Raw genomic sequence first — 26,194 nt, forward strand, 5'->3', positions numbered from 1 at the left:
ATTGGCGAGAGATGGCCGGCTTTGGGTAGAGGCGTGACCATCTCACACACTCTGAAAGCTCAATCCACACACAGGCATTGGAGGAAAGGCCAGGTCCCATTTGGGGGCACAGCCTTTGGACACCCACAGGAAAGATGCACTTCTCCGGACATTCCTGCCACTTAATCAGCATGGCGGATGTCTGATAGGTCCTCATTCCCACACAGTAGGCCAGAGAGGGCAGTGGGGGCCTGGAGCCAGCGTCACTGCAGGATGAGGAGGGGAGGATTCAGCCCCTCCTGCTCAGAGCCCACCTGCTTCCACCACCTCCTGGAGCTCCTACCTGGGATGGTCACGTGCCAGACCAGCACAGGATGGAGGAAGCAGGCCACGGACAGCAGCATGTAGGCCAGGAACTTCTGGAAGCAACCCAGCCAGCGGGCCTTCTCCCTTGTTCTATATGCCAGGGACCCTGGCCGACATCTAGGAAGAAGGAGTCTAGGGTTACCAGGAAGCAGGGTGTCACTCAGGAAGCCCCAGCAACACACGAGGATGTAGGAGGCTGGGACCATATCCTGCTGTGGCCTTGCTCCCCACAGTGGCCTCTGGCTGAACACCCCCAAGGGTGGGAGTTCACCGTTAGGGGTTCTACAGTTAGGGTGTTGCCGGAGCCCCTCCAGAGGGGCTGCACAGGCAGTGGGAATTCTACCGTGGCGTGGAGAAGGTGTGCATAAGGGAGACACCTGGCTGAGACGGTTGTGTGGACAATGCACTGCACAAGGGGCCTGGCCACGTGGGTGAGCAGGCTGGGATCCAGCTGATGCTGCGCACAGTCTTGCTGAGGTATGAGCTGGAATTGGCTCAGAGGGGCTTCTTTCTTTGCTGGCATGCAGAGTCCATACAGGAGCCCAGCAGAGTACTGAGCAGGTTTCCTCAGGGTTGCTGCCTCCAGGTTTAGAAGGAGGAAAGCATTGGCATTTAGGTCCATCTCTTTTATCCTCTGAACTGGCCTGGAGCAAGGATCTGCGCAGCTGCACTCTGCCCAGGGTAGCTTTGAGGAGTGGAGGTCCGCAGCATGGCCCTCCTCCCACACCCCGCTGCCACGGATCTATGGTGCCCCCTGGTGGTCATTCTTTTGTAAGCACACACTGTCTGGGAGTGTAGGGGTCCAGAGCTGGTACAATGTCCCCTTAAGCTCAGGGCTCCTCCCTACTATCCCCCCCAGAAGTTGCAAGGATCACTTGGCAGTGGAGACTACTTACTGGAAGCAGATGGCCAGCAGCTGAGCCACAAAGTAGGCCCCTTCACACACGGAAATGGCGGCTCCTGTAAATCTATGATGGAGACAGGTGAGGGAGGCCCGGCACCCTCTGACTCTCCCTTCGCTTTCCCATGAGCCATCTTCTCACAGCACCTTGGCCTCATGGGTATCTACAACTGACCAACTGACCAGGAGTTTTTTTTACCTAATCCTGTTGCCCAACCAGCTGTCTTGTTGGACTGTAGTGGTGGAGGGGATGGGGTCCGGAATCCAGAGAGAGGTGAGCAGGGAGCTGCAAGGGAGACCAGGCCAGCCGGGGAGACCATCTTGACCACAGAACCCTTGAGTGGACACCGGCAGGCATGTCCTCTACCTGCTGTTAGCAGGATGGACACCTACTGCCTGACTGTGAGAGCCTTAAGGCTGGATCTATTCCCAAACCCTGTCCTTCTCCCTCTTGTCTCATCATCCAAAAAGTCACCAGGAGCAGCTGATTGTGTTTCTTAAGTAGCCTTAGAATCAGTCCCCTTCTCTCTGGCCTCACCTGTATCACCTGAGTTTGGGCATTGCCCCCTGGACATCTGCACCACCTTGCCCCTTTTGGCCTCCCTAAGTCCCTGGCCCTCAACTCCTGCCCCCTGCTACTCCACTCTGTCACTACCAGGATGCCCCAAAGGCTCCTTCTGAAACCTAAATCTGATCACATTCCTCCCAATCTAGAGTGCTTCAAAGCCTCCTTATGTTTCAAGTGTGGTCCAGGGACATTGCAATCAGAATCTCCTGGGGAATATATAAATTCATAGATTCCTGGGCCAGCCCCTGACTTTCTACATCTGAATCTTTGGGAATGGAACTTACTTTTTTTTTATTGGAGAGTATCACTGGCCTATAGAATTGAAATTCCTTAGCGTGTCTTTTAAAGCCCTACATGAGCTTCCATATTCCTCTGACTACACAAGAAGCTATCAGATGCTCCAGGGCGTTTGCACAGGTGAGCCCCTCTTGGAAGGACTCCCCCTTCCTCCTCGTGTCTGTTTGGTGGACTCTTGCTTCTCCACGTTGCACGGTGTAACCAGAGTAGTTCCCTCTCTAATTCTTTCATGTAGCCCAGGCCGACTCTGGGAAAGGCTTATTGAACTGGAGTGAATGAGTGAGTGAGAAGAGATACTGCCTTGCAGGGGAAGGTAGCTCAGGGTCAGGGTTTCCTCAGGGCCCTGGCCATTGCCCCCGCTACTGATCAGCTGTGTAACCACAGGCAAGTGGCTTGCTCTCTCTGTGCCTCAGTTTCCTCAGCTGTAAACTGAGAGAAATTATAGTGCTTAACCAATAGAATTGTTATAAGGACTAAATGAGTCGATTTTTGTAAAGGCCTTCAAATTTACTTGGCAAATAGTACTCATTATATAAATGTTATTATCATTTCTCTGTCTCTGTCTCTGTCTCTGTCTCTCTCTCTCCCCCTCCCTCCCTCTCTGTGTGTTTGTGTGTGTGTGACCGTTTAGTACTTGACCTCTACTTTCTCCCACTCTCTGTATGCTGCCCAGTGTCTCTCTAACTCTTACTCCTCAGCTTTTAAATGGTAATACCCTTCAGCCATTGGTGCGACTACTATTTGTGGATAACTGGAGGGAGGCAGTGAGGAGCCTCATGGAAACAGGAAGAAGGGAGAGGGAGCAAGTATAGAGAGACGTGGGGAAGAACAAGTGCAAAGCCAGTGACAGATCAGTTCCTACTGGTGCCTGTCTGCTCTTGACCATGGCCCCTGCTTGGTCCTGGGGACTCAGAGAAGGCAGTGACAGACATACAGGGAGTGTGCTATGCTTCATGAATGCTTCGAGTATGAGGGAACACTGGGGAGGATGGGAGGAAGAAGAACTGAATAAAGGGAGGCAGGGCATTTGGACACTTGGGTGGCCCTTGAGGAACGAATGGGCATGAGTGCAGGAGGGATGGCCAGGGTGGGTTGTGGGTGCCAATCCTACAGGGTTGGAGAGCAGGGCATGGGTGGAGAAAACAAACTAGTTCACAGTGAGGGGAGGGGGAACGGAGGGTAGACATAACGTCTTCTAGGCCTGGACCACAGAGTGACCAGATGGGCATCGTGTCCCCTCGAGACAGGCAGAGCAGTCGGGAAGAGGCACGGTGCTGGGCAGAAAGCAGTGAGCATTAACTAGTGCAGACCTGACCTGTTACAGTAGGATGATAACCCTAGCTCTTACCCGAAGTGATGTTTGTGGTTGAACTAGGCGACCATATGGAGAGGAGGGGGCCCAGGCCTTCTTCTGGATGCCAGAGAGACAGTGCAAAAGCTGGGACAGGCTCAGCAAGACAGTAGGATACCCAGAGCAAGAAGTCACTTCCAGCCAGTGGGGGTTTCTGGCCTGGGGCAGGTGTCCCCGGACAGAATGCCAGGCTTTGGGAATGCTGAAGGGGGTGGAAAGACGCCCTGGATGCTCAACAGGATGAGCAAAGGCCTAGAGGTGAGGTGATGTCGGTGAGCTTGGGAGAGTCAGAAACTCCTGGCGTGTAAACTGAGTCACAAGGAATAAGGTGGAGGCCAGAAGGTGACAAAAGAGTGTGGATTGGAGCTGTAAAAGCCCTTGGAGGTCATCAGGGAGACCTGTGTTTCTAGGTAGCTGACGCTGTGGCAGTGGGGAAATGCACTGGAAGGTTAGCATGTGGTTGGGAGATGGTGGGTGAGAGCCACCTGGCACAACAAAGGGCTTGTCTGGGGCAGGCATCTTCTTAGGATGCAGATGAAGCCACCATGACTAGGGTTGAGGGGGTTGTGGGGGAGCACAGAATACAGCCTGGTGACTCTGCAGGCAGACAGGGCTCCCTGTATCCCTCAAGATCGGGCTGCTGAGAAGCTGGTCAGAACCAGCGGCGACTCCATGCTGTCCTACCCTCTGGGACACCACTGCACAGTGACCTCCTTCCCACCAGGGGGCGTCTGCAGAGGCAGCTGGCAGAGAAGAAAGGACCGAGGCTGGGGAACTAGATGGACCTACTACTCATGAGCTTGGAAAATGAGCTGAGCTGCTTACCCCCCTGAATTTTTTCATCTGTAAAACTAGGGTGGTACTCTCTTCTGTGCTGCCAGAGTTAAAGAACATAATGTAAATAAAACATTTAACTGTGTTGGGCATGGAGATGGGCTCTCATTTATGGTCCTTCGAGTTGATTTTCCTCTGTCTAAAATAAGAGCTCAGTTAATGTTTGCTGAATAAAGAAATTATTGAAGAGATGAATGAGTGGATAGACATGAGGTCTGGCAATTAAGTTCGCGAACTTCTTGCTAACCTTTTTTGACATCAGATTCGTTATGAATTTGTACCAAGTTTACTATTTGGAAGTGCTGAATAGGCTGCGTGAAAAAGTTAGATGACCTGAACTTTTCGCCAACAATTCATGGCTCTTGCATCACGACAATGCACCAGCTCACACAGCACTGTCTGTGAGGGAGTTTTTAGCCAGTAAACAAATAACTGCATTGGAACACCCTCCCTACTCATCTGACCTGGCCCCCAATGACTTCTTTCTTTACCTGAAGAGAGAGGAAATATTGAAAGGAAGACATTTGGATGGCATTCAGGACATCAAGGTAATATGATGATAGCTCTGATGGCCATTCTAGAAAAGAGTTCCAAAATTGCTTTGAAAGGTGGATTAGGCAATTGGTGTTTGTGCATAGCTTCCCAAGGAGAGTACTTTGAAGGTGACCGGAGTGATATTCAGCAATGAAGTATGTAGCACTTTTTCTAGGATGAGTTCATGAACTTAATTGTCAGATCTCATAGATGGATGCATGGATAGATGGATAGGTGGGTGGGTGGGTGGATGGATGGATGGATGGATGGATGGGTGGATGGGTGAATCAGAAGTTGTATAGGTGGATGGAAGGAAGGATAATTAGTTAATTTATGGGATGGTCTGACTAAAGCCATTCCCAAAGCATAGAATATCCTAAAGCCCCTCTTCTCCTCCCACCTTTGGGATAGGATGGCCCTAGCCTGGGAAAGGGTAGGTCAGTCTGAGCAGACAGACTCAGGGTGAATTGGAGGAGAATATGTAGGCAGGAGCACATTCACACATACTCACAGCAGGTAGAAGGCCAGGCTTTTGAACTGCCCCTGGAGGAAGGTCTCGGTGCCCATGCCGATCAACACTAAGAGGGGAAGAGGAGGGGAGACAGTGGCCCAGGTGCTCCAGCCACAGTAATACCCTGAGGAGGGCTCTTTTGCATAGAGTGAGCCTTCTCCCAGGGGATGAGAGCCAGGGGAGGCTCTTCCACACGTGGCACAGGGATTGGTGGCTGGGAAGATACAAGAAAGCAGGGATCCTTCTGAGTTGGTCTGTGGAAACCAGAGTGCTTTCAGGCAGAACCCTAGAGGTCTTTTAATCCAGGCTCCCCAGAGTGCAGACGTCATCCTCTGCCTGCATTGGTCATGCCACGACCCCTGAGTATCCCAGAGATAGCCCATGCTGACAGGCTACCAAACGCTCTGCTGCACAGTGGTCCTTCACATGTTCTGGCCTCAGGGCCCTCGTCGTCCTGTAGGCCCATGCCCATCTGTGCTATGTGTCTGGGCTTCAGTGCTTGGCCACAATGGGACCTGCCTGTTGTTGCTGCTTCTGAGACCTCTTTTTCACTTGCTGTTTTGGCAGCTGCATCACACACTCTGGGCTCATTACTTTGGACCCAGAGCTGATTAAGCCCCTGGGGGTTTGCTGTGACATGGGATGCTGCTCAGCCTCATCTTTCCTCCTGCCCTTTCTTGGCATTTGGTGCTCAAACACTTGACCTTCATTTTTTGTCCAGGGTGAATTTTGTCTTGGAACCACCTTTCCAGACTTGCTGGCTCCCTGTTACCTCCTCAGGCAGGGACTCCCTTGCTCTCATAGCTTCACTCAACCAGCCATGCCTTTGGCTCCATTCACTCACTGATGGAAACATTCCACAGTCAGCACTCAGGTGTTCCTAGACCTTCTTCCAGGACCACATTGGCCCACTAATCAGACCTCTTTCTGGCCCCATGCACCCTATATTTCTGTCTTTGGGCTCAGATAACATATCCAGGTATTTGCCATTGTGGCTTCACCATGTCTCCCTCCCACAAAGTCAGAGATAGTGGGCTGAGCTGTCAAAGGTGGCCCTGAGTGGCCCTTCCTCTGCTCCCCTCAGCAGCTTCCCTGGGCCTGATGCCACCTCTCTTCCCTGGCAGAGATACTGTGTACACTTCCAGCCCTGGGCGACCTGAGCCCCAAATCCACTGCAGATGTACTGCCTCCTGAAGTGCAGTGCGGAACCCCTTTCTTAGGCCACCAGCACTTCCACCCCTCACTTCTGGGGGGATTACGGAAGCGCTGCAGGGAGGAGGGACAGAGCACCTTGACTTAGGTCAAGCTGGCTCGTCCCAGGTGAGCGGCTGGGGGTGCTGCTCAGCTATACACCTCTGCACTGTTAACATAATTGCAGAGAACTTAATGGTGTCCGCACAATCGTCACACGCATCCTGGTTCCTCCCAGCAGCCCTGAGGCATAGGGAGTTATATCCTCCCCATCTTACGGGGAGGAAAATGAGGCTCAGTGACCTGCATTGTTCTCACAAGGACACACACAGGCCCAAACGTAGAGGACCTACAGACCGAACTTGAGACTTCTGGCTCTAGGTGGTGAACAGTTTCCTGGTTTTCACTGTCTACCACACACGAGGTAAGACAATTAAGTTCATGAACTCATCCTAGAAAAAGTGCTACACACCTCATTGCTGAATATCATTATAGTCACCTTCGAAGCACTCCCCTTGGGAAGCTATGCTCTGATGCTAGCGCCTAGTCTACCATTCAAAGCAATTTTGGAACTCTTTTTCTGGAATGGCCATCAGAGCTGTCATCATATTACCCTTGATGTCCTGAATGGCATCAGAATGTCTTCCTTTCAATATTTCCTTTATCTTTGGGTAAAGAAAGAAGTCATTGGGGGCCAGATCAGGTGAGTAGGGAGGGTGTTCCAATACAGTTATTTGTTTACAGGCTAAAAACTCCCTCGTGGACAGTGCTGTGTGAGTTGGTACATTGTGATGCAAGAGCCATGAATTGTTGGCAAAAAGTTCAGGTCGTCATCTTCACGCAGCCTATTCAGCACTTCCAAATAGTAAACTTAGTTAGTTGGTATAAATTCATAATGAATAATCCCTCCGATATCAAAAAAGGTTAGCAACATCGTTGCAACAAGTTCACGAACTTAATTGTCAGACCTCGTATGTGTGTGCTCTGTGGTGTGTGTGTGTGTGTTTTGCAGGCAAATGCCCATTTAATTTTCACTATGTATCCTGTTCTCAGCATTTAGCATCTATTAACTTACAACAGTCCTATGTGACAGTACTGTTAGCCTCATTTTACAGAAGAGAAAACTGAGGCACGGAACGTGTAAGTAAAACAAATAAACCAATTAACTGTGGATGCCTAGGTCAGATCCTGCATTTCAATCTCACATTCTCTAGTTAATAGCTGAGTCACTCAATCTCTCGGAGCCTCAGTTTCTTAATTATCCCTCTTGCACATAACGTTATGAGAATTCAGTAAGCTAATCGATGCCGAGAACATCGTAAATGTTCAGTGAAATTGCTTGTTAATTTTTGGCAGGGGCTTCATTCACATTGTAGTCTTTGTAGATTTGCATGGGCCTGTGCAGGATGTCAGTAGTTGGAAGGTAAAAGTCTCGGGAATGCAGCCCCTTTCCCTTACTTGCACCCATTTTGTGTGTGGAGACCTATTTTGATACCTTTTGACTGAAACAAAGGGTCAACAGTCAAAGGGGCATTTGAGGAATACTCTAGAGGCAGGGCTTGTTTGCAGTTAAAAAAAAAAAAAATCAAGTAACAACAGAGAAGTGAGACAGCTGGGTTGGAATCCCAGTTCTGTGTGTTATGACCTTGGTAAAATGGGTAAGTACTTAACTCATCAGAGTTAGGATTCCCATCTGTGGAATGGGGAGAATAAGTTATACCTCACAGAGTTGTTTCTTGGATTGGAGAAAAATGAGTCTGAAATGCAGAGCTTTGTGCTTGGTAAGTGTCAAGTGGTCAATACACATGTGCTCTTTCCTCCCTCTAACTCGGGACGTGTCAGCTTCCCCAGGCTGCATCTAGCCCGTTTTGTACTAAGGGAAGTGGGGCCACCAGCCAAAAGCTCTCAACCAACCACAGCAATGCTGGATTCTGCAAGCCCAAGGACAGAGGTACGCCCTCTGGCTAGAGGAGGAGGGCAGGGAGATGGAGCCAGGAGCAGGGGTCCTCAGGTCAGGAGATCCTTAAGGGAGCCAGTGGGATTTTCATGGGAGCCCTAAGGCCCCTTGTCACCAGGGCCAATGGGTCACATACTTTCGGCTTGATCCTCCCAGTTCTGGGGCTCCCATTCTCAGAGGCAGACCATGCGAGGTTGAGACAACACGAATCAAAATGAAGTCCTTCCTTCTGTCCCCTGCATCTGTCTGCCTGCGGCCTCAACCACTGTCTTACTTCTGCCCTGGACCTATTTGGCTGTACTCCTTGGTGTCTCCTGGTAGCTCTTCCTAGACTGCTTTCCTGTCATCTGTGGTTTCCTGTTGGGGTGATCTTAGGTCAAGCCCTATGGTGCGCTGAATTGCGTCATCGGGCTCCTCTCTGGGGTATGCTTGGTCCAGGGGGAGAAATGAGATACAGACTGAGAAAAGCATGGTGACCCAGGCTATAAGAGAGGCTTATCTGAGTGCTCAGGGGGCCAGAGAGAGAAGAGCCATTCCTGGGGATTACCAGCAAAGATGTTATAAAGAGGATTCATGCAAGGTGCACTGGGAAGGCAGGAAATAGACATGTGCAAATGGAGGGGTACGGCATTGCAGGAAGACCCCTCCTCGCCATTATGACAGAAGGTTATTTCATCTGGAGCAGGGTCACAGGGAGGGGGCAGTACATGTGACTGAGGCTGGACTGTGGGTTTTTAATCAGACTTCACAGGTTGGGCAGGGGGAGCCTTGAGTGTTTTGGAGCAGCTGAGTGACATGTTCAGATTGGCATTTCAGAAAGCTTTCCACATCAGGCAGAAGGGGTAAGAGGCTTTGGTAAGACTGCCCGGCAGACGGGAGGTGGTAGCAAGTTACTGGACACTGCCCGGCGTGCTCCGGGAACCCGCTTCTGGCACACTGGTAGCCTCCAGTTCCTCTGTTGGCCTGGTTTAAAGCAAAGTTCACCCTGTGGCTCCTGATGGTATGCCCAGGTGACCCTGTTCACCCGTCTGCAGGGCAGCACCCAAGAGAAGGGGGTTTGCTCCATCATGGGCCCAGATAAGGAGACTTCCCAGGCACAGAGGAGAAGGGCGTGTCCTGCTGAAACATGATGGTCTCTCACTGTTTTCTGGGTAGTGGAAGCAGAGGTGTGGGATGGTCACAGGTGAGCAGAGGCATTTGGGTTTGGAAGCTCCCTGGGCATGCCAGCCCAGCAAGCTGCCTCTCAGGGAGGTCATACCATGTGCCACACACCCCAGTAGGCCCTCTACATACATCTTATTTACTCTGCACAACATTCCTTGAGGTGAAAATTGTCAACCCCATGTTATTTATGGAAAAATCCAAGGACCAGTATCCTGGAAGTGAGCACCTTTCAAGGCACACTGGTAGTGAGGGCAGAGGGAAGCCAGGAACAGGACCAATTCCACTGGTTCCCAGGTCCCTGGCAGGGGAAGGACTCTGGTGAGAATGGTGCAGGTGGAGGAGGACATTTCCTTGGGCTCTTCATAAGCATGGAGGAGGGGTGTCCCGTGAATGAGGTCTGTGTCGCTGTGGGCAATAGACCACTGCATCTCCCAAGCCCACTTGTGAATGGATTTTTGCAATGTCTGCATGAGAAAGAGCCAGGACCCAGAGTCAGTTCTCCTTCCATCACCATATATTTGATCCCTTTTACCCTCAATTGTCACCCCAATAAACTTTAATTTAAAAAAAAAAAAAAAAGAGCCAGGAAACCGCCTCTTCACTGCCTCAGTGACCTGCCTGGTGCTCAAGCTGTGTGGTTACCGCCCATCCAACCCTCACCCTGGGCATCTGGCAAAGGGCCCTCAGCCTCGGCAGGTCGAGCTCTCTTCTGAGAGTGAGAAGTGGTCGCAGCCTGAATTTCCCCACCCAGGGCAGTTCCACCCAGCAACCCAAGGGCACTGAAGGCCCAAAGTCCCCCCAGGAGAGTCCACACCCTCATTCACGGCACATTCTCTGTGTCAGGCCCAGGTAAAGTACAGGGGCGCAAAGGAAATATGGGTCTGAGCCTGGGCATACCGTCTCAGACCCAGGAAACAAAGTGATGTCCCCACGTGGGAACAGGCCACAACACTCTGGGAGCAGGAAGAGTGCAGGCTCCACTTGGCTGGAAGCTGAGGAAGGCTCCGCAGAGGAGGACGGCAAGGTGATGCCAGGAAGATGGAGCAGCAGGAGTTCGAGTCTGCAACTGTGACGGCCACGGCTACGCGTGCAGACAAGGGACAGGAGCTTGTCTCTGGGTGCCTCCCCGTATAATTCCTGGGGCTGCACAAGGTCATGGGGCTACATGGGGCAGTGACAGTGTGGCTTCCTGGGCCCACAATCTCAGGTCCTCTTTCACATTGCAACTTCCTTTCACCATTCCAAGGGAGCCAAGCCCATTGAGAAAGCTGTGCCCTGTGGTCCTGTGAAAACCCTCCATCGGCAATCTGGGTGCAGCCAACTACCCTGGGGACCGTTGTTCCTGCAAGGACTTACTCTAGTTCCTAACACTTATCTCCCCAAAGCTCTCTCAGGCTTTACATGACTGCTCGTTACCATCTCTGACGTAAGTGAGCCAGGAATGGTATCCTTGTGAAGACAATTCTGCTGACCCCTGCAGCAGCAACTCTCCCAGAGACTGGGTGAGGTTATTGCTGGACCAATGGCAGAAAATGGGAGTTGACCCCCACGTACTTAGACTGTTAGGTGAGAGAAATACCTCTAATTATAGCCATGCAATTTGGGGTTTCTTTGTTACAGGAGACGCATTAGATTGAGCTGGATACAAATTCTTTGCAACTCTTCCCATAAATATAGTAACTCTCCTCCCCTTGGATATAGTCTGGCTTTAGTGACTCACTTGTCTGATAGAATGCTCTAGAAGTAAATTTCGGGAACTTGCATAGCTAATTTGCAAAGAGTTTCTACCCAGACCTATTAAAAATGCTTGTTTTGGATGGAAGCTACTCACCATGTAAGAAGTCTGATGCTCCTGAGGCCACCATGTGAGAGAAAGCCAAGCTAACCATGTGGAGAAAACACGAGCAGCCAGCCACAGCTGGTTGAGCCCTCTCAGCGAGGCCTGGAGCGCATGAATGAAGATGTGGTCTTGGACATCCCGGCCCCAGAAGGTGCAAAGAGGAGGAGGACTGATGAACCCAGCCAACACGCAGAGCATGTGGCCTTAGATGAGCCCTTGCAGTCACCCCACTTGAGCACCCAGTCCTTGTGGAGCAGAGATGAGCCGTCTCCTCTGGGCCCTGCCTGAATTACTGAGCCACAGAATTTTCAGCATAATGAGATGGTGATAGTCTTAAGCCACTAAGTTTCAAGTGGTTTTATTGTGCGGCCTGAGATAAGTGGAAAAGCGGCTCATCCTACTCTTTAACTACCTGAGATGTTTTGGCCCAGAAACCCCGTGTCTGGCTGGGTGTGTGTTCTGACCCTTTCAGCAGTGAGTATTCCTCAGAGCCCTGTGGCCTCTGGCCCTTCTCACTGGGTCTTCAACTTGGCTGTCGGGAAATCAACTCCCAGGTTCCTTGGTCCTGCAGCATCTATCCCCCTGCCCAAATGCATGCACGGCCTTGGAGATGTTGTCTCCTAGGAACGGGGCTTGGTGTCTGGGGCCTCCTTTGGGACCATAGAATCCTAGGGTGGTTTTGTACCTTAATATTTTATGGAGCATCCATGAGGTCCTGCCTCTCCTAAGCAGGACCCTTCTGCAGCTTCATTTTAAAAAGATGCTCAGTGGAAAAAGTGAGGAAATAAAAAAGTGGGATTTCCTGCTTCAGGAGAATTCCTTAAACTGTATCCAGTACTTGCTCCTGACAGCCACCCTGTGCCTTGTGATGAAGCAAGCCCCCCACACTTACCCCTCCCCCCTCCCAGAATGCTCACTGACCTGTGCTGGGGACAAGCTATCTTTGGAAGTCACCATAGTTCCACATGACATAGATATAGGACTCCAAACTTATTTTGACTGAGGGTCTGGAGTTTCCTAAATGTTTCCTGGGGACTAGTCTCCAGAACCAGGCACTTCAGAAGCCAGGCAATGACCATGAAGTGTGCCTTAAGTGAGCGGGTGAGGTGTTGAATAAAGAATGGAACTGGTGTATGGGAAGGAGCTCAGCCACCCTGTTTCCTGAGTGTCTGTCTTCCCAAGTCTACACAGGTAGACCAGCTGCTGTCTCAAAGGCCTTACATCATCCCTGTGGATGGGGATGGGGACAACTCCTCATTTTGTGGCATTGGACTGAGGAATTCTGCCAGGACTCCAAATGTAGGCATGGCATCCAACAGAACCAGGTCTAGGATTAGGCCAGCAAGGTACCTGGACACAAATTTAGAGAGGCGTTCACCCCCAAGGCCATGCTTCCTGTGCTGGCATCCAGAGATGTACATGGCCTGTGGTTTGAGGATATCTGGACACTCACGGAATCTGGCCTGCACTTCTGGTCTTCCTTCTTCCTCAAGCAGCAGCCTGGCCAGAGTCTCTGAAACTTTGCCTTCACAGGGCTCTAGTTCAGTACAAAATGGGTAGCCTTCATTAGCAATTCACCCCAACGAATGACCCTGAGGCCCTTGCCCAGAGCTCAGCATGGAGTCAGATGGGCTGACAGTTTGACAGGGAGACAGGGAGACAAATGCCACACACGTCCGCAGAATCAGGCTTCATTATAACCAATTCTCTATAAGAAAGACTTGCCCGCAGAGCGGCCTGGCTCCTGGCTGTGTGTTCTTCCAGCTGCAGGAGGGAGGTGCTGGCGCTACACTGCTCTTACACTGCTGTTACATGGCCTGTCCTCCCATCCCTCCCTGTTTTCTGTCCCTTAGGATCCCGTGAGCCCTCGTCCCAGCCCAATGGAACCACATCACAAGCCGACCCCTGCACAGTCCTCCCTACTCTGGTGTCACTCCCCGCACAGTCCCCAGGGAGGCCTCTTGCTTGGTGCCCATTACAGCCAGCTCTTCTTCCTCAAGCATTTGTGGTCAAGCCTGGTCCCCTTCCCTCTAGGCTCTGCCCCTTCTGTCTGGGCTGGGTCTAACCTCCTCAGAGTAGGTTCTCCCAGAGGCCAGGGTTTTCTTCTGAGTCACCTCCCTGAACTGCTTGTTTTAGGTCAGGCTTAGTAGGGGTCGATTCTGGACCAAGAGGCTGCGGGGCAGGCCCGGGCCAGGCAGCCACCTCCTGAGCCCCTGAGTAACCTGGAGCTGTGGTCCCAGAGTGCGGCTGAGTGAGAGCTAGGAGGTGCTGTGCTGGGGCAGAGGGCACATGAGGCTGGATCAGAAAGGCTGAGTTCTGGCTCCTCACACAAATCATAACTCTCTCGTTGGCTTCCTCTTCTGGAAATTGAGGATAATAAAGACATGCCTAACTCGCTAAGAGTGTTCGGTGTTAGTAAATTATAGTGTTTGCTGTGCAAATGTAGGCAATTGCTAATAGTATTATTAGGAGGGGCGGGTTGTTTCCATTAGTACTCTCAAGGGGGAGGATAGGGTTTATTTTCATTCTTTCTTTCCATCAATACACTTTTATTGTGGCTGAGAGCTCTCTCTACGCCCCGAAGTCGCTCATTGATTTTCTTGTCTCAGCTCCCTTCTGCAGGCCTGAGCAGGTTCTAAGTGCTTCCCAGCCCCTCCACCATCACCACAGCATCTCTTTGTAATACCTCTGTGCGGTCTGCCAGGGGCCTAACGGGCTCGGGCCAGTGTGCTCTTGGGCCTGCGGGGCTATTGCTGAGGGGCTATTTCCCCAGCTTCAGGCCTCGTGCTGCTTTTGCCTCTGGACAAACTTCATGGTTGTCTGTTCTGACTCCATTGCTGGGCTGAGTTTTGACACCTGTCTTGCAGTCAGTGCAGTGCCCTGGTGGCAACACAGGACACTTCACAGAGGTGACTAGAGGCCACCACTAACTGGCTTTCAATGCCAGTCATCTTAGCCCTGGCTGCGTCGGGAGCCAGATGAGAATGTAATGTGCTCACCACTGTCGAGGGCAGTCTCATAACTCACCATGTCTTATTTATTGGTCCTCTTCATCCTCAAGTATGGCCTGTCTCCTGCTAGTCTGAAGGTCTGTAAGGACAACTCAGATAGAGGTGCACTAGGCTGATGACAGTGGCTGGGGTGGTTTAGGTTTGGAAGAGGCCACAGCTAGTGGTAGAGGTGAAAGCTAGATTTTCACCTTGCTAAGAGCATGGAGATGTTGGAACCAGTTGCTAAGAACCTGCTGAGACATTAAGCTAGTAGATGCGGGCCTCTTAACTCAGGAGAAATTCTGGCGATTCTAAGCATGGCAGGAAGGTTTCTGTGTGGATTGAGAGCTGATACCTATGAGCCAGGGTTCATAATACACTGTTAGTAAAGGCCAAGATTTTATAGTAGAAAATTCCAAATATTTAGTTAGAAGAAATTTTAGAGTATAGTGTGGCACTTACTATCTTCCAATAATTCTCACAAGCCTGTTTGGGGACAATTTCCTGAAGGTGAGAGTCCACCCATTCTCTACTAGACTCTCTAAACATGTGCCATAGACTAATGCTGACCAGCCAAGATGGCGATTTTGTTTGGCCTGTAGAAGGCTGTGTGATACACTGCAGTGATGCGCCCAAACCTGGATCTCTCTTGGCATCCACACCCTTTGTTGCGTGACTTTGCAGTGAAGTCTATGTCCCGAACCCTTGAGTCTTGGCTCAGCAGGGTGACTTGCTTTGGGCGCCATGCCAGCATAGAGGTGTAGTGGGCTCGTGCACTGTCATGGTCTCTCATGCCTCTGTCATTGTCATGGGCACATGCCAGAGCCACCCTGCTGGAGCACAAGGGTCACAGGGAGCAGAGTGGCCTGTTTTATCCTAGACAAGGCCAGCCTAGCAAGCCAACAGCCAACACAAACAGAGCTGCCTACCCACTCAGATGTGTGACTAATGAAAGCCTACTGCCGCATCCCACTAAGGTTTTGCAGATGTTACACAGTGTTATTTTGGCAATAGATAACTGACATATCTACTTTTTAGAACAGTTTTATTGAGGAGTAATTGATATATAACAAACTGCACTTATTTACAAGTGCAAGTTGGTAAGTATTGACATATGTATATACCCAGAAAACCATCACTACAATCAAGATAATGAACATATCTATCCTGCTACCCTTGTAATCCTACCCTCCTACCCTTTCATCCACCTCTGGGCAACCACCAATCTACATTCTATTACTAGAGATTAGTTTTCATTTCCTCGAAATTTATTTAAATGGTATCATACAGTAGGTACTCTTTGTTTGTTTGTTTGTTTGACTGCCTATTTTCATTCTGCATGATTATTTTGAGATGCATCCATTTGTAGCATGTGTCAGTAGTTTATGCTTTTCTATTGCTAAGTAGCATGGATATAGCTTGGTCAGTTTATAATCCATCTGTGGATGAGCACTTGGGTTGCTTCTAGTTTTGGCTGTTGCAAATAAAGATGCTATGAACACTCATGCACCGTATTTGCATGGACATATGCTTTCTTTTCTCTTAGGTAAATACGTAGGAGTGGAATGATTGGGTCATATGGTAGGTTTACATTTAACTTTTCTACAAAACTGCCAAACCATTTCCAAAGTGAGTGCATCATTTTACATCTTCATCAGTGGTGTATGAGAGTTCCTCATCCTCACCAGCACTCCCACACTTGGCATGGTGAATCTTTTTACTTTTAGCCATTCTAATGGCAGGTTGTATTGTCTCACTGTGGCTTGGATGTGCATTTCCCTAAAGACTGATGATACGGAGCATTTTTTGCATATATTTATTTGCCACCGTATCTCTTTGGTGACTTGTTCTTTCATTCTATTCAAGTTATGTTTTGAAGAGTAAAGTTTCAAATTTTGATGGTGTGCAATTTACCAATTTAAATTTTGATGGTGTGCAATTCTTCTATGGATTGAAATTTGGTATTGTACCTAAGAAATCTCTGCCTAACACTTTACTGAGGTTTTATCTTACTTTCTAGGAGTTTCATAGTTTTAGGTTTTATATTTATGCCTATAATCCATTTTGAGTCTTTTATTTGTATATGGTACAATGTGTATATATATATATATATATATATATATATATATATATATATATATATATATATATATTTTGTAAATGGATATTCCATTGTTCAGTGCCATTTGTTGAGATAGTTATCCTTTCTACACTAAATTACCTTTCTATTATACTTAAGTCAAAATTCTGTTTTTCATATATGTCTAGATCTATTTCTGGACTCTGTTCTATTAATTGATTTGTCTTTGTGTCAAAATTGGACTGCCTTGATTTCTGTAGCTTTATAATAAGTCTTTAAAAATCAGATAGTATTAAATTTCTAGCTTTGCTCTTTGTTTACAAAGTTGTTTTGGTTATGCGATATTAGGGAGTTTGCATTTCTAGGTGAATTTTAGAAACAGCCTGTCAATTTTTAGAAACACACACACAAAACCCACTAGATTTTGACTGAGACTGCACTCAGACATAGAGAAATTTTGGGGAGAATTAACATCTTAATGATATTGAGTCTTCTTACCCATGAACAAAATATATCTCTCCATATATTTAGGTCTTCTTTATTATCTCTCAGCAATTTTTTTTTTAGTTTTTACTGTATAGATTTTGTCAGATAGCATTTTATATTTTTGATGTTATGAATTACATTTAAAATTTATTTTCTTATTATTTGTTGCTAGTATATAGAAATACAATTGATTGTTGTATAGTGATCTTGCGTTCTGCAATCTTGTGAAACCCTTTGTTAGTTCTAGTAGCTTTTCTGGTAGATTGCATCAGCTTTTTCATAGACAATCATGTCATCTGTGAATAACAAGTTTTTTTTCTTCCTTGCCAACCGAAATGCTTGTTATTTCTTTTCTTTGCCTTATTGAACTGTCTAGAACTCCTAGTACAACGTTGACTAGAAGTGATGAGTGGACATCCTTGTGTTGTTACTGATCTTAGGACAAAAGTGTTCAGTATTTTACTTTTCAGTGGCTGTAGGCTTTTTATTGATGTCCTTTTGAGGCTGATAACATTTCCTTCTATTACTAGTTTGATGATAGTTTTTATCATGAATGAATGTTGAATTTTGTCAAATGCTTCTTCTGTATCTATTTAGATAGTAATATGGTTTTTCCTTTTTAGTTTGTTAATGTGGCCGGTTATATCAATTGATTTTTAAATATTAAAGCAAGCTTACATTTCTGGGATAAACTCTACTTGCTTATAATATATTATCATTTTTATATATTTTTATTTAATTTGCTAAAACTTGGTTTAGAGTTTTTACATCTATGTTGATGAGGGATATTAGTCTGTAGTTTTCTTACGATGTCTTTGTCTAGTTTTGCTATTGGAGTAATGCTAGTTTTATAGAATGAGTTGAGAACTATTCCCCCTTTCAAATTTCTGGAAGAGTTGTGTATATGGAATAGATATGGTTTCTTCCTTGAATGTTGTAGAATTCACCTGTGAAGCCATCTGGACTGATATCCACTTTTTGATGGTGCCATTGTTTATGTTAAGGAACTCTGCAGACTTGCAGGGTTCACTGAAAATATTGAGGATATTACCTCCAGCACAGAATGGCATCTTCCTTATAAGGACCTATGGGGAATATTTCTTCTAGGTCTTGATTTCAGTTCAAGGTATTTGCCCAAATTATTTGCTCTTTATTCTATCTTGCATTCAAAGAGAATATTTCTCTGCTCATTCTTCCACATGGCAGCTTTCCTGGTGCTAGAAAACAATGACCACGCCAGTAGGTATTCTCCGTCCATGCCATGTTTCTTCACCTGACCCTTACCTGGCCTATGGCAAGCCAAGATGGCTCTGGGGAAGCCCCAAGACTACTCCCTCTCCCAAGGGTCAGCTGCTTGTATCTGACTACATTACTTTTTAATAATAATCCCCTCAGATTGTTGTACAGAACTAAAGACAATCTTAAAAGAACTGTCAACCAATGAAAAATAAAATAAGGCTACCATCTTCCTTCTGGTTGGATCATTACAAGTGGTACAGACATAACTAAGTACCCATGGGCTGATCATAATGACCCAAGCTCAAAATGTGAAGGAAAATGTTCCTCAGTGTAAGACCTTTCACAGACTAGCCCCTTCCTCCTTTCCAGCTTCAAGGGTCGTATATTCCTTTTTCCTTTCTTCTAATCTTCCTGCTTTTCATGTCCTGCCATGAGTCCCTCCCTCACACTGTACAGTCCCTGTGTTCTGCACATTCCTTTAAAATTACCCAGCACTGAGTGAGAATCTACATGCCAGGCATTTTCCTCCTTTAATCACTGTTTCATTGTATGCTCATAATCCTCATTTGTTATTCCCATTTCATAGATGAGAAAACTGATGTTTACAGTGGTTAGGTAACATGTTAAGGTCACACACCTAGTCAGTGGTGGAGAAGGATACAAATTCATCTCCCAAACACTATGCGTTAGTGCTTGGTGCCAGGATGTTCTAGGTTGTCTCCCTCATGGCACCGTGTGCTTCTCTAGGTGGAAGTCATGCCATCCTAATATATGGGTTTCTACTGCACAAAGTGAAAACTGCAAAGGTTTGCCAAATAAATGAATCCTAAGTGGAGTTCTAGATTTCTTGTTTTTAATCTAAGAAGGAGGACACAGACACATAGAAGGAAAGAAAGAAATGCTTGAGCCAAATCATGTTATCTTTCAGTGGTAGGAGGGTGGAACAGAGGTAGGGATATTTCATTTACTCATTGGGACAATCAGATCGGAAAAGGAAAACAGTCAACATCTGATTGGAGGATCTGAAAACAGTGTGGGTAATAAATCCACCTGCAGATGCGTTGTAGTGCATGAAGCTTCCTGAGAAGGCAGGAGGGGGTCACAGGGATGTACATTTGAGAAGGGTGGAAATTAGCATGGAGAGCCCAACATGGCTGCCTCCGAAGCATTAAGTGTGATTCTGAAGGCTTTGAATAGGGGCTCAACAATACATTTGCTGGACTCTGTAAAAAAAAATAATGAGGACATCTGGGTTTAAATGCTTCTTTTGTCCTAGTCTATATTAATAGACCTGGTCTCCGTTTGGAATGGAATGTGGCAGAAATGGGGCTGCTGGGAATGTGGCCCTGTCCTTGATGTAAAGGAGAGGCTAATGGGTCAGAACCTGGCACACAGCAAACCCCTAAGTGATCCCAGTTTGGTCCAAAGTAGTTGATTTGTGGGAAGTAGCACGTTGACCTCACAAGCAGGACTTCTCAATGGCCTGTCTCAATTCCAGCTCATTTCCTGCTTAGCTGTGTGGTGCCCGTCCCTCTGGAACTGTGTGCCCATAGGCCCTGGATGTATACCCATCACTGCCCTGGGAGTGGGCAGACTGAGGCTACCACACTGGCCCTGCTGGTTACTGGCTGTGTGGCCTCTGCCAAGCCACTGAAACATTCTGAGCCTCGGCTTCCTCATTTGTAAAATGGGACTTTGCTCAGCATCTGGCCCTCACAGACACTGGAGGGCTTTCGCAAGGTAAGTTTTTACAGCATGTCAGTCAGTCATGCACCTTTGGATCCAAACACTGAAGGCCCTACTGTGATAGTTTCCTCTGGGGCTGTGTGCAGATTTGTCCCTGGATGAGGTCCAGGAGTGGTTTGGCAGGATGGTCAAGGTAGTGCCAGTCAAAACGTGTGGCAGTCATTCAGAGACAGAATGAGCAGCTGGACCGAATAACAGTGTCTTTAGGTTTAGGAAGTGTTTGATCATTCCTGACTATGCTTCACTGTAACTGCCCATCCTCCGCATGACTCACCTGCCTGAGCCTGTGGGTGGTCAGGAGTTACTGATGGGGGCACTAGGATAGACTGACAGGTGACCTCGGTCAGGCCTCATTGGTACCCTCTGTGTGCATCCTGAAGTCACATCCCAAGATATGGAAAACACATCCCTTAGCCTGAGTTAGGTGGAGGGCACAATGAGTAAGAGTGGACCACTATCAGTTCAACTCTTGCCTCCCTGCTTCCTGGTTGTGAGACCTGGAGCAAGTAGTATCAGCCGACCAAGGCTCAGTTTCACCCTACATACAATGGGGATGAAGATGAAAATGATGGTGCTGCAAAGGGTAGTTATATGAAATGAGATACTATCTTTAAAACATGTAGCAGAGTTTGTTTCACAGTAAATACTCAAATATTAATGTTCATCGTCAGCTATTACACCCAGAGCTGAGACTGGAAGAGTATAAAGTCGTTGAGCCCCTTTGCTCTGAGGAAAGTTGGGAGGTCTCACCAAAGGGCCCAGAGACAGTTTCCTGGCATCTCCTCTTTTGGGGAGGCTTGTGCCCATGGGCAGGGACACAACTGTGAGGAGAGGGCTTTCCCTCCAGTTGTCAGGGCTTAGGGAAAGGAGTCTTCCCTCTTTCTTCCATACCCCACCCAAGTTGGGGGCCAGAAGGCGCATCATCTGCCCTGACACAGGGACCTCCTCCCATTTTTTTTCTTTGGGATGAGGAGTGGTGAGGAAGTTCATGGAGACTCACCTTCGGGGGCAGGAAGAAGACTGCAGAAAGTCAAAGGGAAGCCAATCTTGCCTTCCCAGAACAGGGATGGGGACGAATCTTGTAGGGGAGGAGCACCCTGGCTGCTGTGCTCCCATCTCAGTTACCACCCATTTTCCCAGGTTCCCTCTCCTGACGATTAGTCTGCAGTGAGGACAACCCACAAGGTTGAGGGACCCCTGGAGCCTGAGTCTGGCCTTGCCCTCTGGTAGACCCAGTGACGACCTGCCCTGACGGATGGACAGGTAGGTGTCTGTCATCTGAACAGGAGTGGGGAGTGCTCACCATCTGTGTGCTGTTCCCCACTGTGTCCGCTGAGGCCACATCTCAGTGACAGGCTGAGAGGTCACATATGTGGGGACACGGGGACACACAGACACACAGACACACAATGCCTTACTGGCCAGAAAGGTCATGCAAATGAGTGAAGCCAGCTAAGTATAAGACTAATGGGGAGGAATGGGTTTGTGATGACCTGGAAACCTTATGACTGATTCAAAGGGAGAGAGTTTACTAATATTAGAAATACTCTGGCTGGGTGCAGTCTGTCCAGGACCTGTTTATTCCTATTTGACAGTAGCAATGCTCTGTATTGTCCACTCTGGCTGTGGTTTGGGGCTGGACATGGGGGTGGGGCCACATGGCCATGGGACTGACCCCTGGACGTCCCAATGGAGCTTCATCCACAGGGGCTGGTGAAGAGAGACAGATGAGCTCAGCCAGCACCAGTGCAGGCCACGCTCTTGCCAAGATGCCGGGCCTTGCCATCCTGGTGGAGTCCCCTTTGTACCTTTGGAGCCTCTGACAGCCCCAGACCCTGTCTGCAGAGGGAAGGAGGGTTAAGGGAGGAAATCAGTGGATGGGAGCTGCCCGGTCCCCGCAGGGCGACCTCGGGTTACATGCTTTTCCGAGCTTCTGGAGAACAACACTCCTTCCCACAATGGGTCCAGGGGCTCCTGTAGGTCTTCTGGAGTTCCTAAAAATTGACAATCTCTGTCTCAAGTGTTATTTCCTTTCCAGTAGCAATGCCCCTATAATGAGGTGTGGACTTCTCAACCGAGAGTTCAATAAAAAAGAAGCTTAAGTGAATAAGGAATTTGCAAATCTGAAAAACTGGAAACAGGCCAGGAGTTCAGTGATGCTGGAAGAAACTCGGGATATGCCTGGGAGCACCAAAGCCCCTCTCTAGCTTCCCACCTGCTCCCAGAACGCTAGAAAACCCCAACAAGAATATTGGAAAGCCTGGCCATTAGGAGGTAGCTCGTGGCCTATTTTTAGCCTGGATCATATTTCAAAGCCAAGGAAGAAGCCCATCTTCAGCCTTAACAACCACCCTCTGTGCAGAGATAAGGGTTGTGGTCAAGAGGTGCAGCTCTGTGTGTGCGCATGTACACATGGCTGCAGACCCTTCCACTGGCTGAGATAAATCAGACTTTTAAACTGTCTTTAGCTAATCCATCTTAAAACAGTTCACAGACAGGAGGCAGGCCTTGGCTTTGGGCAGAGTATGTCGCGGGGACTGTCACTGTGATATCTGAGAGCTGAAAGGGGTGTGCTTCCACATTTGGAAACCAAGGCTTAGAGGAGGGCAGGGTGGAGTTAAGATCAATAGTTGTAGACCAAGACTGGAACCCAGACATGGAGACCCTACTTAGGGTAACCTCCCCCTCCCCAGGATGGCAGCTGGGAACCTTGGTGTCACTCCCATACGTGTAAGGAACAGAAGCTGGAGCTGTCTCCCCCACCAGCTTACTCAGGGCTCTCAGCAGAGCAATTCCAGACCCTTCCTTGTACCTGCTTGGTGGGGCTCCCTACTCTGCGAGGTAGGGAGCTCTTTGACCAGAGTCCTGGCCTTTTCAAGTCAAAGGACTAGGCTCCAGGCTGACTGTCCCTCTGTCCTGAAGCGTGACATTGGGCAAGGTCACTGCCCCTATTTGAACTCCGATGCTCCATGTTGTAACAGGAGAGGTGGGATCAGCCCATCGTGAAGGGCCCTTTCTGTGCGAACTCAGGGCGCCTGCATGCTGCAGAGCCCACTAGCTAGTCTACCAGTGAGCCTACCCTGGTGCCTGGGAATCACACAGATGTCCCTGAGCTCTGAAGTATGTCACGGGGCTTCTCCCGAGAGGTTTCCGTCTCCAGTCCCACCTAGCTATGACCAGTGTGTGCGTTCTTGACCCTCCAAAACACCAGGTCTAGTTATCTGCATTATACAGACCAGAAGGCTCAATCCCAGAGGGCCTAGGTGGCTCTCCCAAGGTCACACATTAGCAAGTGACAAAGCTGGGGCTGGAAGCAGCACTGCTTAAGTCTCAGCTGGGGGACATTGCCCATTTACCAAGATCCGTGCATGTGATTCAGTCTAGTGGTGGGAAGGACTTGATGAGCAGTGGGTGTCTCCTCCTTGTCCCCAAGGGACAGTGGGGCCCAGAGCTCAGGGCTCAGAATGCTGCCTGCCCACTTGCCCCACACAGACCCTGGCTGAGTGGGGGGCATGGAGCTAAGGGTAGAGTTTGCATCGGGGAGATGAGCAGGTGGCACTCAGGGTCATGGCTGTGCTGTTCTGCTCTTTTTGCCTGTCCTGCCGGCAGGTTGGGCAGCCCATGATCAGGCAGGTGAGGGAGAGGAGCCCAGCACCGGGAACCATTTCCCCCCAACCCCACAGTGCATTAAGGGAAGCCCAAGATTTTCATGACCAGCCTCTACTTAGCTCCGCTGGCCCGAGTGCTGGGAATTCTCGCACCATGAAATCGGGCTGTGGTTTGAGTAAAGCAAAATGCGCTCCATTGACCATTTACATAACGCTTTAGTGAGGCATCTGGCCCTTTACACCTTCACCTTCAGTCCTCACCCCCACCTCACAATAGCCCTCCAGGAGGTAGGGTAGACCCCTCCACTCATTTGGGAGATGAAGATGCTGGGGGCTCCCAAGGTCACACAGATGGTAGGTAACCAAACAGATTTAGCACCAGGCCCCCTGGCTCCCAGTCCCAGGTTCACCCCACTGCATCCACTGCTGCCCTGCAGAGCAGTGTTTCTTGGGGGTCTTGGGAAGGAAGGTGAAAGGCAATGTGTTCAGATGTGTCTAGCTTCTACCCCTCTGGCAGCACTGTCCGCTCCGCCCAGTGTGCAGGGTACTGCAGGAGGGAGGTGGGGTCTTACCTGCAGCAGTAGTGATGCCCAGGAGCCGGCAGGTGTATTCCAGCCCAGTCCAGAACACCTCCAGTTTCATGGTGCCAGGAGCAAGTGCAGGGTCCCCTCAGGGCAGGCAGCAGAGGCTCCAGCCTGAGATGCTCTCGGACGTCCGTGTGCAGTGGGAGGCTGGTGCTGCCGGCTTGAGGCCCCAGCACCCCAGGGCTCTGCCTTCCCAAACCAGTCCTGGCCACCGCTGTCTGGCTGAGGTGTGAACAGGGCTCACCTTCTTGGCTCAGCTGCCCGTGTCCTTGCCCGGCACTCAGCTTAATCATTACCTTGTAAGAATGTCCCCACCACTCTGCACAGCCAGGGCCTGGCCTGTAGCCACTGCAGCCTCAGCGGGCGCTTGAGATCAGGCCGGTTAGGGCTGAGTTGGAGGCAGGCAGCCTGAAGCTGGCAATGAACAGTTTCTGGCTGGGAGGAGGAAGCCCGCAGAGGAGCCAGCCCAGGCCCTTCCTTACTGGGCAGCTCCAGGACACTCTCACCTGGACCTCAGGCCGGGGGGGTCCAGAGAGGCCGTGTCTGGAGGTGACTGTGCATGCAGGCAGGTCCCTGTTTGTGCGCATATGGGAGAAAGGGATGTGTCTTTAAATAACCAGTAGAAACAACTTTTGAAATGAGTCCCAAGCTTCTATTCTTCTGAGTATAGGTGGACTAGAAAGCTTTTGAGTCTGTGGCATGTTTGGACTCTGATCAGACATACTGAGCTCAGGCCCACTCCACACGGGGACCTTTCTTTATTCCCAACATGTATCCTGACATGTGATGTGGGAAATCACTATGATTCTTTGGGAGGGGAGTTGCTATGTCAATAATTAACTGGTGACCTTGGGGAAACAAAAAGATGTTTGTGAGCCTTAGCAACTTTTGCAGAAAATGAGAAGGTTTGCCTGCACTGGTGCTTCTCAAAGTGTTTTCTGAGAGCTGCGCCAAGAAGCCCAACCTCTAACATTTGGCAATTGTGGGCTTTCACTAATTCTTAATTTACTAGTTGATGTAAGAGGTGGAATGATATCAAGTTTTAGCTTTCTTCCCATTTTTCTGAAATCTTTTTACTTTGTTGCTTACATGGGATAGACAACAAAACAACCAAAAAATTAGGGAAAAAACCCCAGACCAAATTCTAATCAAGGGAAAACTCAGGCATAATTGGTCTTGCTTTTTTCCTTTGGTGAGGATGCATGCATGCATCCTCATATAATAGGCTGTATTTGCTAATAAATTATTCTAATTTGATTGATTAAATTGATTAAGATTTCATAGCATTCCATACACACTACCATTGTTTTTCATCTCCCCCGGCCCCTTGAATGAGTTTAAGAACCTCAGTGTTCATGGGATCTTTGAGACCAAGTTTAAAAATGTATGATTTGACATATTTATTTCTTGGGTTATCTGACTGTGTTTACTAGAAGACTGTGTTTACCAAACCCTTAGACGCTGTTCCCTGAGTCCTGTGGCACACACTGCACTAGCAGGCGTAGCTGGGGGGCCAGGTGGCAGCAGCCCGAGACTCGATGCGCTGTAGGAACCTGTTCTCTCAGCTCCTGGGAAGCTCTGACTGACCCCACAGCACCTTGCTAGCAGCAGCTGATTTCATTGTCTACCTGACACCTGTGGGCTCTGAAGAGAGGGAGCCCATCCAGGCCTTGGGTGGCAGGGCCTGTTCAGTTCGCCAGTCCTGGTTATAGCTTCCCCTTCCTGGCAACTTTGGTTTAGGAACTAGACTGTGACCCAATTCTGGTCAAATGGCCCGGAAGGGACATGTGTTCGTGGCCTCTGGGAAAGTGTCCTCACTTGTAGCAGGGGCCTGAGGGGGGCTGTGCTCCTCCCTTGGATCCACCTGTGTTGGGAGCGGTAGCTCTCCCATGATGGAGCGAAGGGGTAGAGGCCTAGGGCATGGCCAGTGCGTGGAGTTTGCCCAGTAAGATGGGCAGCAACACTGGG

At 49.0% G+C, this 26,194-nt stretch overlaps 1 protein-coding gene across 3 annotated transcripts in view; it reads right to left on the reverse strand.

The window, feature by feature from the left end:
* Positions 1–24,598, reverse strand: part of TMEM72 (transmembrane protein 72) — a 28,407-nt gene extending 3,809 nt beyond the window's left edge. The window contains exons 1-4 of one of the 3 annotated variants that reach the window (XM_019710283.3): positions 24,215–24,433; positions 5,342–5,408; positions 1,242–1,313; positions 323–462 (exon numbers count right to left, since the gene is read on the reverse strand). In XM_019710283.3, the coding sequence (XP_019565842.2) occupies positions 323–462; positions 1,242–1,313; positions 5,342–5,408; positions 24,215–24,284 (349 nt within the window). In that variant the 5' untranslated portion in view covers positions 24,285–24,433. Of the gene's footprint in view, positions 1–322; positions 463–1,241; positions 1,314–5,341; positions 5,409–24,214 lie in introns of all 3 variants that reach the window. The other 2 variants (XM_019710281.3, XM_019710282.3) reach the window with 2 other exon arrangements.
* Positions 24,599–26,194: the final 1,596 nt, after the last annotated feature.

Source organism: Rhinolophus sinicus, chromosome 15 (assembly GCF_057876585.1).
Source record: "Rhinolophus sinicus isolate RSI-liver-muscle chromosome 15, RSI-T2T, whole genome shotgun sequence".
Classification (NCBI taxonomy): Eukaryota; Metazoa; Chordata; class Mammalia; order Chiroptera; family Rhinolophidae; genus Rhinolophus; species Rhinolophus sinicus.